Source organism: Manacus vitellinus, unplaced genomic scaffold (assembly GCF_001715985.3).
Source record: "Manacus vitellinus isolate BGI_N305 unplaced genomic scaffold, ASM171598v3 scaffold_4_pilon, whole genome shotgun sequence".
Lineage (NCBI taxonomy): Eukaryota > Metazoa > Chordata > Aves > Passeriformes > Pipridae > Manacus > Manacus vitellinus.
Genome location: NW_021940604.1, coordinates 7,378,694 through 7,390,109, shown reverse-complemented (window position 1 = coordinate 7,390,109; position 11,416 = coordinate 7,378,694). Strand labels below are relative to the sequence as shown.

Sequence of the window (11,416 nt, the reverse complement as noted above, 5' to 3'; positions counted from 1 at the left end):
GAAAGAATAAATTTAACTTACATAGTAATAATTTTGCACTCAGCAACATTAGTCAGGAAAAATAAACGTTAAATCTCTACACTGAAGCAGAAACAACTAATACCTTTTGTTGTGCTTTATCTCCTCCTCTTTGCAAACTTCACATTGTGTGTCTATCCCTAGAAATGGTGACACATGATGAATTTGGAAATTTTTCAAGTTGGATGCAGTCTATCCTCTGCTTAAAATGTTGTCCTTGCCAAAGTTGAAGATCCCTAGCAACTCCTGATTATTTCTCTTTTTTGAAGAGTTAAGTTATTGAAGTATATGCTTTGTTTAATAGTCTGCAGAAGGCACCCTGGTAACTTTGTAAAAACAATGGCTGTAAACAAAAGTCAAGCTTTACCCATGTAAAATTATACAAAACAGAAAAAAAACCCTTCCCAGTTTACCCATGTCCCAATAATGGATAGAATTACTCAAGAGTAGGAACATGTGAAATGAATGACTTCCATGATGAGAAATGATGATGTACATATGCATTACCTCCATGCATTTGTGAGGAATTCCTAACCATTACAGGCCTGTTCTTCTCGATGTTACCCTACTCAGTTGAAACTGCTAGCTACCAGTTGTTGTACACACCTGGAAAAAGTTTATTCTTTTCACCAAAACTCAGCTTTTACTGTGCAGTTTTGTGGAAGTTGGAGTTCTTGCATTAAAGAGGGTGTACAACTGACTTACGTGCACCTGAACAGTGGCTTGAGCTTTTGTTTTTTGAGCTTTGCCTGTTTCTCCCTACACCACCCCCTTACCCCCCTCCCCATTCTTCACATAACTGGGCCAGAAATGGACTAAAACGAGTAGAGAGGTCAAGGTAGCTGCTCAGTTTTTCATACAAGTTCAGAGAAGCAAAAATATATGCAGAGGATCAACTATCTCATGTGAAGTTTGTTCCATTCCTTTATAACAGCCTACCTTTCGTAAAAAAAGTGAATTTATTGGTGTTTTTACAGGCAAGTAAGTTCAAAAACAGTGATGAGAAACAGCAAAACGTCAGCATTCCCTGCTAGCCAGGGCTCCAGCAGAGTATGGCTCATTTTATGGCAGTCAGTTGTAAAGTCCAGCCCCACTGGCATGGCAATTGCTTAGGAGTTAATTGAGGTAGAGCTATAATCAGTCCCTTTTCTCCCAGTGCAACCCATTTCAGCAGTTCCTTGTAGCCAGCCAGCTTCACCTAAGATAGAAACATAGACTATAATTAGAACAATGCCTTTTCAAAGTGCATATAATTGCAATATTGACAAAATAAATATTGATCTATAGCTACCTTTCTAACCAATTATCCTTAAATGCCACTAACCAACCAAATGAGTGATAATTATTAAAGGTAATGGAAAAATACTTGCAATGTAGAAATGGAAGTACAAGTAATAAAGCTAGTCATGTTGGGTCTTGAGAAGTACTTAGGGCTGTAGAATGTAAACAAGCACCTTTCAGAAGTATTTGGGATGGGATTTAGGTCTAAGCAGGGATCTAGGTGCTACAGTACAGAGCTTTATATCACCTATTTCTGAAATGCCTACTTCCCATGGTGGAACTTGTAGTCTTGAATGAGTATCACTGTTTCTTACAGAGTGCAGCCAGGTACCTCAAAAAAGCTGACCTGAATAACCCCCTCCCACTAAAAACACACAAATAGGTTTATGGTGACACTCCTTCTTAGGCAGCTGGTGGCATGCTGGAGCAGCTGAAGACCAGTCTCTGCCACTGAGGAACAGTACTCTCTTGTGCACATGGAGTCTAGCTGCATCTCCAAAAGTCAAGATGCATCTCCATTACTTTTGAAATTACTCTTTCTTCCTTATCACAGAGCTATCTTGGCACCTATTAGACTATTTTCATATGGAACTAGACCAGAAGCAGCTCTAATGCATTTCAGCAGCTAATGGACATAAAGTGCATGAGACCAGAACAGAGCTAAGCCAAAGTGAATCTCTCTCTTAAATGCATAGAGTTGATACCAACTTCTGCTTCCATTGGGCCACACTTCTTTCTAGAGTAGGTGTGGCATCAGTGTCCTCAATTTCTGACCTCCACTTGGTGTAAGATGAACATCTAGGATCACTTATTTTTAGCCTCCCTGGCCAACAAAAACCTCTGTGTGCATTCCCTCTGTGCAAGGCTTTAACTTGAAACAACTGCACCATTACAGCAACTCCAATATCACCAAAGTCACCAAAGTGAGGACAGCTACTTATAAAGCAAAGTCATGCCAAGTTAGAGTCTACACAGGAAACAGGAGAAGCAACACTGTTTTTTCCCTGCTGCTTGGCCTCTTCATGATTCTTAGTTTGCAAGCTAAAACATATCCTGGCAACATCTCAGTCTAACTTGGTTAGTTGGAGAAGAAACATCCCACTGGAACACTACAACAAGGAGGTCTGAGAACTAAAACAAATATTTTGCTGGATCTCTTCCAATGTACTCTGTCCTAAGAGCTATGCATTCCTAAAGATGCCAGAAACTTAAATAAACATGATGGAACATGACAAATCCTAGAGAGAAGAGCACATGTATGTTTGTGTGCTGTCTTTTACCTGTGTTTCTCCAAGCTTAGCCTGTGGCTCACCAAGTTCCAGAATCCCAGAGACTGGCCAGTTAAGGAAGACAGCACTGACTGTCCCTTCTTTAGGGCTGAAAGTGTACCTGGTTGGAAATGGGGAACAGAAATGCATGTCAGTTTTTCTGTGTAAATTTTCTGAAGTGCTACATAAGAGTGTTTCAAGATTAGAAAAACAGATTTGAAAAGTCAGCATTAGTTACATTTTCACACACATAACCATATTTCAGATGATTTATACCCTTTAATAAAGTACTGCTCCTTGAAAATGTGTTCCAACAAACTAGAGGTAATGAAAACTATTAACTGAATTCAGAGGTAAACATCTGTAGTTACTTTAGTACACATGTAACTCTCTGCTGCTCAGCCATATAGGAAGGAGATACTTGCAGAAGGGGAATCCTTAACAGAGAATTGTAGGTTATATTCAGAAAAATGTGCTAATTCACATCTATACACCAATATACAGACTAAAAAAAATTAACAAGTATGTGCAACAATAGAGCTTCCACCTTGTATAGCTAGTTTTTGAAAATATTATTTTCAGCATATACTATCTGCACTATTGCCATTGGAAATCTTGTGGCATATCCCCGAAACATACCCCCCTCCTTCCTTCATTTAGTTGCAACTTTTTATTGCTCTTGAAAGTCATTTTACTAAACAGTCAGCAGTTCAGCATCTCCCAGCTAGAGCCAGATGGCCAAATTTTACTGGGAACAGGAGTAAAAAGGCCCACTGAGACAGAGAAGAGGGACAAGACCAAAACCCTGATGGATCATTAAGGCGTTACAGCAGCTACAAGTCACAAAGGCTGAGGAGTCCAGAGACCAGCTGTATTTAGGGACCAAACAATTGCTGTTATTTTCCCATGCATTTTTACCTTAAAAAAATGCAGAATATGCTAGACTTGTTTCTAGTTTCTTCCTCTCCCTTTTTTCTCTTTAAGCATCAAGTGACATCAAGTATTCCTTTCTACAGATAGAGACTTCATAGCAATTTTATATTTCCAGATTTGTATATTCTTTGTTTCTGTTGCCAACTACACTAAGAAGCACAAGATCACTAAGGAAATATGTTTGCAGTCTTCCCTTCAGCCTCAGCATCATCCCCAAACTACAGTCTCTACCTACAGCTTTATACATACTTCTGTGTGCAGTTACTTAAACTGACAAAGGGATTAATTTCTTCACCACATACAAACTAAGATGGTGACTTCTGTAGCATCAAGTCATTAAGAATTTCAAAGTTTCACATATACTGGTGCTGCTTTACATTTTGATTCAGTAACCTTACCACACTTCTGGCGTGACCGAGTCGTTCTGTGCTCTCCATGGTTTTGTTCCATAGATGGCCTCTCCATTGACCTCCAGCCAAGCACCCATCTGCCTCAGGCGCTCCTCGAATATAACAGCGATGCGACCATCGTGAGTGGGCCCGATATTCATCAAGAGATTTCCACCACAAGACACCGTTTCTACAAGTTGCTGAAATGTTTTTCAACACACAGAGCATATGGTTACGACTAATGAAATCACACATCTGAAGTACTTTCTAAAGTCTGCCATGCTGCTTCAGAACTACGAACCAAATGAGTTATGTTACTGCTGCAACGTTGAGACTTACGGGGGTCATCCCAACAGTCAAAATAAAATTTAAGCTCCAGTAAAACAAAGCTCTGATGACAAGCTTTATTTACATCAGAAAAAAGCCCAAAATATGTTCTTGCACTAATATATCTCACTGAATCTACATTAGAATCAGATCCTACACATTTTTAACATTTTGACTGCTGCAAGAATGTCATGAGGGTTTTACTGATAGAACAGACAGATGATTTCTTTGCACCAAAGTAGAGTAAGGCTAACAATTGCCACTTCATCTTTACTGAAGCTTAGAGAAGCAACTTCTTCTGTTCTTCCTCTGTTTGATGCTCTTCCTATTTTAAAGACACATCTGTAAAACACCAGGAAGCCTTCTACAGAGTCTGTAAAATTTGTGTTCACATCCACACTGCCCTCCAGAGATCATGGACTGAGATGCACAAGTCAGAGAAACACAGCTGGAGACAAGCTGCTGAATGAATTCAAACCTTTTGCTTCTGAAAAGAGGTTACTTCAGTTTGTAATTGTCTTTTGCAAGGACAGTACTAGAAACAGACTTAGATTAAGCAACAATAACAATCAATCTCCCCCTCGCTAGCTGAATTTTGCAATTAAATGCATTTTCCTGAAAGGCTGATCATCTTTCTTTCATTCAGTTTTCCTAAGCTTCACATCTTTTTTAATACCTTAGACTAGCAAAGGGAATCAATATTCTACTATGACCAGCTGTCTGCATCTGCTAATGTTTACCTGTATGTCTGTACAGAAAGTTTCTTGCTACAAGGTAAAATGCCTATGGAGTCATAAACTATCTGTAAAGGGGAAAAGATGTAGCCTTCAATCAGGAGTTCCTAACCAGGAGCTGTGAAACTGCACCTGTTTGCTTCTCTTCAACTTAAAGGTGCAGTTACCAGAAAATCTTAGTGGAAAAGGTAATTATGAGACTGTCCAGATCAATCCTCAGCCAGTTACTCATAGGGGAAATGGCTTCTAAGAAACTCACTGAATTTCTACTAGAAAAACCTTTCCCTTAGTAATTTCTATAAAATTAGTAAGAATTACAAGGACATTCCATCCTGTCAGTGTTAGGCTGCAAATGAACAAAATGGTTTATTATTTCATCGATTCATTATTCAATTAATACTTTTTAGATAGAGACAAGTACACGATAGAAATGTCACACTGCTTAATATAAAAACTAGGAGAGAGAATGGGAAGTTGCAGGCAACTCCTCTGCCCCACTGTACCTTCACCAAGTCCTCGATGGTGAGGTAGTCACTGAGCTGCGCCTCCCTGCGGTACCCCCAGGACCTCCTGTCGATGGTCATACAGTTCTCCCACTTGTGAGGCAGGAGGTGCCCGGGGTTGTACCGGTCACTGCAGGTGTAGTACCCGCCGTGGGTGCAGATGCTGCCAACTCCCCAGCGGTCATTGGTTACAACTGTGTCTCGGACTGGGCTGGAAACAGAGAAATTTTATTATTTTTGTTCTGTAAAATGCAGTCACGGCCAGCCCTTCCCACACACACCCCTCCCAGACACTAACATTTTGGATGACTTGTGTACTACTCATTTACAGATTAAGTGCAATGTCAGGAATTCTATTCCCATCCTTTCCTAGTAAAAGGTCCAGATCGGCATTTCTTAAGAAATATGCTCCAGACTTTTGTAGGAGCTCTGCCAGAAAACAACCTGCATTTCACATCCACTGCCAAATGTTCAGTCTACAAAGAAAACAATGTACTCATATTCTCAAATTGTCCTTCTATTCTGTTTCTGTGCAGCAAAAAATATTTAGGAAAGGCTGTGATTAGGCAGAGTAGCCAATACCACCTTAATTTGCAAATGTGTTTCAAAAATATGTAACAGTCTTTTTCTAAAGCAAGCTTTGATAATTCTAGGGAAGATCTGAATTCTGTATTTCAGGAAAATGAATATTTTGTTAAGTCCTCTAAAGTAGAGGTAACAGGTTCCATAAAATAAAGTGAAACAAACTAGACAGAGAGCAGAATTTTAGATAGGGTGCTAAGGCAGTATCATTATGTACCTGTCATTATACAGCCAAGCCAAGAAACCAGTGCTGTTCCAGTAAGTATCTGGAGCATTTCCATTCCCATCAGACCAAATTATTTCTGGCTGGTACTTGGTCACAATTTCATAGAGTTCTGGTAATGATTTACTGGTTGGAAACTTTCTTGTCTTAAAGACATTAGTGGCATCCTCAAGGAAGAGAGGATTAAACCATTCAAACAGGGAATGGTATAACCCAAAATGCAAGTCAGTCCTGTTTCTAACAGATGCTGCTAGTTCAGCAACAAGATCCCGCTTCGGTCCCACATCAACAGCATTCCAGTTCCAAGAATATTTGGACCCCCACAAAGTAAAGCCTGAAAAGAGAAAAATTGAAGGATAAGAAAGAGAAGAAGAAGAGGGGAAGTTACAGTTCCTCTTTCTGGAAAGTGGTTTGGAAGTGTGTTGCAAAAAATAATAAAAATTATATCTGTAATAATATTGTTATTGTGGTATAAACTGTGCCTATCATTGTGCATAAACAGATTATAATAGTCATAACATCAGAATACCATGCCAGATATGTTTATGTATTTTTCTATACATACACATATCCTAAGCAGTTCTGTACTGCTTAGGATATTTATTCCCTCTTTAGTTATTCACTTCATTCATATGTCCCAATTAAATAAACTAGATGATCTTTAAGGCCCCTTCCAACACAAACTATTCTATAATTCTATGAAATTAACAAAAAATACAGCAGCTCTGGAGGCATATACGTTTTTGAAGAAAGTATCAATGTGAACTGTAAATACACAACTACTGGAAGATAAAACTCTCAGCTGCAGCAAGCACAAGCTATCATTTGCATTCAAAGACTCTTCTCTCTTCTGTTTCCCTCTTATGCAAATGTTCACTTTTCATTTGTCTTGGTATTTATAGCAGCTCAATCAACTGCTCAATACATGTATATAAGCAGAGTGCAAAAACTCCTGAAACAGATTTTAAAATATCAACATTAAATATCAGGAGTCAGGAGGGATTTGACATTTCAGACATCCAGCAATCCTAGCACAAGCACTTAAAATACTACTGCACTGCAGACTCAGACCACTGCCAGACAAAGCATCTTCAAACTGCTTTAGACTCACTGCCTAATAAATCTTGTGACATTTTTGTGAACTGAATATACACAATTGTATCGACTAGACAAACAAGCTAAATATTCATGCCCAAGGCTACAGGACAGACTAAATGAATCACTATTCTTTTGAAAATTCTTGGGAATTTCACCACAGGCATCATCAAAATCAAAATTTATGTGTATTAGAGCTGAGATAAAAATTTACAAGTCACGAGTTGCCAGTCTTGAACCCACATCTCCCCAAAGACCAAAAACATTCATTAGCTGTACCTGTCATATTGCATCCTATTATATTTTATTTGATAGCAGATTTCCTTCCAGCCACTTTCTTTTTCTTTATTTTTCTGTGCAAAGCATCTTACAACTACAGTGCTAAAAATCAATTGTCCCTGTAAAGTTACAGACCCAGTTCAAGGTTTTGGCTTCTATGAGCTACATCAGGAAAAGCTATACCTTGTGAACCTTCCTAACTCTGAAGTTGACTCCCAGAACATACCCCTAAATTCCTTACAGAAACCTACAGAGCTTGTTAAGTGCCTGCATACAGCAGCTCTCCATATGTTAAAGAGTGCAGAACTCACTTTTATGGTTCTTTCAGCAATAAATTGCACTATGGCTACTGCAGGAAGCTCAGCTGCCACCACCACTTCAGGCTGTCTTACCTACAGCAAGAAAACAGTGGCACAATTTATTGTTCCTCCTATGCAAGCTCCATGACCTCAGCTTCCGTGTAAGAGTCCGGAAAACGACTGCACATTTCTTGGGTAGTTTTTTTCCTCTTTGGCTGCAGTAGGACAGGTAAGCCTGCCTGACTTTCTCTATCTATCTTAGCAAGCAGGAAAGTCACCTGCTTTTTTCTTCTGTTGACAGAAATGCAACAATTACTAACATTCACAAAGCTTCCACTTACCTTCATGATGTTTTGAAGTTAAGACAACATATTTTGCACCTGAAGCCTTCAGAATATCTGCCCACTGGTTAGGATCAAAGAATTCTGCTGTAAACAGTGGCCCAAAATCTTCATAACGGAAGCCAGGTGGGTAATTGGCCTCCATAAATTTCACATAGGGCTCTCTCTTTTCCTTCTGCCAGTACCACCTACAAAATACAGAACAAAACATGTCTGCTAATGTATTTTTAGACAAAGAAAAGAGAGTTAAAATCATCAGCTCCTATTTGAGTTAACACTGAGAGGCAGAGGCATTGGAAGTACACGACACTAGCAATAGGACAAAATTGCTCCAGAACAGTATTAATTACCAAAGATTTGCTTTTCTCTATCCTATTTGTTCATGCTCTACATCTTCAAAGCACTCCACTTTGAAGAGGTCCCAGGATTTCATTTGAAGCAATGAAAAAAGCAGCTACACTTTGAGAATGGAAAAATGACAGTCTTGCTCAGTACCCAAATCCCAAAACCATACTAGAGAGCATGCACAGACAGACTGTGTAAGCAGCCCATGTGGCATGAGAAATGCCCTTTTTCTGAAAAAATATTACTCATCCTCCTCAGGTCTCACACCTCAGCCATCAGGCACCTCTGCTCTGCCACCCACATTGCAATTCCTCCCACCTACAAACATGTGGACCAGCAGCTTTACCTTTCTGACAGTCCCAAGTCCTCTAAACCAAATGCAGTTGGTTGACCAGATGCCCACAGTCCCAGGGCAGGAGAGAGCTGTGACCAGTGTGCTACAGCCACTGCACAGGTGAGGCTCTGAACCAAAGGCACCCTACTAGAAGCCATGTCCTGCAACAAAAACCTGACACACACTTAAAAATGCACCTCTGTCACAGTCTCTAACATGCAGGCACACGTCTACCTACCAGGGCACTTGGATTTAGCAACTAGAAGGAAAAATAAGCTGATGATCTCTTTTTGCCTTCCATCTGGCAAAAACAGGGACAGTTTCTATCCTGTGCTTCCCCAAGACAGTGACTGGTATTGTCTCTATTCCAACAGGGCTAGTCCACAGCAGGGTTTGGAGCTCTGCTCTGTGTTCAAGGTTGGTCTCTTGCCCTCATCATGAGCAGAGACCATAAATCACCAATAGAGCAATATTTATTTTCAACTTGCTCCCTTCCCTACTGAGCAATGAAAGAGGAGCTTCAGAAACACCACACAACAGTCCTTACTGCATAAACAGCCTTACTGCCTTCTAACAACAACATACCATGTGACTGCTAATACATACAGAGAAAAGGGCCTGGAACCATTCACCTTTCTGTGAATGAAGCCAAGCAGCAAAGATCCTGTTCTAGCAAGAACATACATGAAAACAGATAGTAAGTGAAGGAATAAAACAGGCCAGAATCTAAATGTTTGAAGTATGTTTCTCTCTCCTATCACGAGCTGGACTCTGACCTCAGTTCTTTAAGACATAGTAACCGTCTAGATATTGTTGTAACCTTCCCAGACTTCATCATAAACTGACACAACCTCTGACAGCCAACAGGGAAAAAAAAACTCAGAAGAAAGAGGCCAAGACAGCTTTTCTCACTGAAAGAATGGAGGGGTAAAGGGAGGGGAAGAGGGGAAGGAATACGAGGAAAAGGGAAAATAACCAAACAAAAACAAATGAACACCCCCCCCAAAAAAACCAACCAACCTCTGATTTCAAACTATGTAATTGCATAAATAAACAGTAACATCCTTGCTTCTCTTCCTTTGTCATGTGGTTTGCTAACATGAGCACTTCGATGCTGACATGATTAGATTCTAGAAACATCCTTACCAAGGCCATGCAGCTGCTAACAAAGGACCTCAGTCGTCTGACTGCACATGCTGCTAGAAGGCCTGAAGCAGCTCTACACCCACACATGCCTAAGGATCGGAGACTCCGGGAATATAAAAAGCAACTTCATCAACTACATTAGAGAGTTTTGAGCTCTTTTTAGAACAACAATGAAGACCAAATGCTTGAACCTGAATCTGTGCACCACTATCAGATCACTGCACTCAGACTGAGGCTTGAACCCAAACCTGGCTCTATCACCCCCTCGCCAAAAGTAATTTATTAGTAAACGGAGTCTACCTTAAAAAACTGCTGAAATCCTTGAATGTAACTCTGAACAAACCAAATATTGTTAGAAAACAGTTGTTTGTTTAGATCTATATTGGTTTGTTTTGTGAATATTGCATTTAAGGTTCACCACAGCTCTGCCACAGAGCTGCTATCTTCATATTTTAAATGATAATGTGACTCACTTGAAGTCACACAGGAAGTACTTGGTAGAGCATGGAAAGATGAGAGCAGAAATATGCTTACAGTCAAAGGACCTGAACCAGTGAACACTCACAAAACAACGGTTTTACTGAGCCTCTGAACTAAAATTACTTAAAGGATCAGAGCCTTGGACTCTTTTAAGTGGAAAGCAGTCCTGAATAACAGTAATAATAAAGGAGAAGAAAACCATCAACAGCACAAAATGTGCACAAGAAAACGGCAGGCTCCTTGCTAAGTAAGGGCAGCAATGGGCTCCTGCACTCCCTGCAGTGCTCCAGCAGCTGTACCAGGCTGTTCCAGGGGATGGGAGATCCTCAACGCCTGTTCCCACAGGGTAGAACCCCTTCATCCATCCCTTCCAGGTGGTCCTGGAGAGATCTCCTGCCACTTAACCAACCACCTCTTTCACCAACAGCAAATCACATCTCTCAGCTCTGTGAGATCTCTCCTTAATTTGGTTTCGTCGGTCAAGGTGTTCAAGTTTCAGGTCTGAGCAGGTAGATGGTCAGACACACCAGAAACACATCAAACTGTGCTTCCTTCGAAAAGGCACCATGGAGTCCTTGGCCTTGGCCGGACACAAACCTCTTCCCACACACCTGAGCTCCAGGGTCAGCCTGCAGAGGGGCTCTAACCCAAACCTCCGCTGTACCGGGGTGGACACACCCATCCCCGCCTGCCCTAGGAGCTGCTTTCCAAGCAAACCCCTCGGACCGCTGGTACGACCCGTCCGCGGCAGCTGTTCGGTGCGACCGGACACCGCTCGCCGCAGCTCACCAGAACCACTCGCTGCCGAAGCTGGGCACCGAGAACACGCCCCAGTGGAT

At 40.8% G+C, this 11,416-nt stretch overlaps 1 protein-coding gene across 1 annotated transcript; it reads right to left on the bottom strand.

Moving 5' to 3' along the window:
- Positions 1-958: 958 nt before the first annotated feature.
- Positions 959-11,410, bottom strand: FUCA2 (alpha-L-fucosidase 2; the record flags this gene model as incomplete). Its single annotated transcript, XM_029962707.1, has 7 exons — positions 959-1,216; positions 2,580-2,688; positions 3,899-4,089; positions 5,454-5,664; positions 6,253-6,592; positions 8,273-8,460; positions 11,367-11,410. Coding segments are annotated over 7 exons (1,224 nt in total), but the record flags the coding sequence as incomplete, so codon positions are not given.
- Between the last annotated feature and the right edge of the window lie 6 nt (positions 11,411-11,416).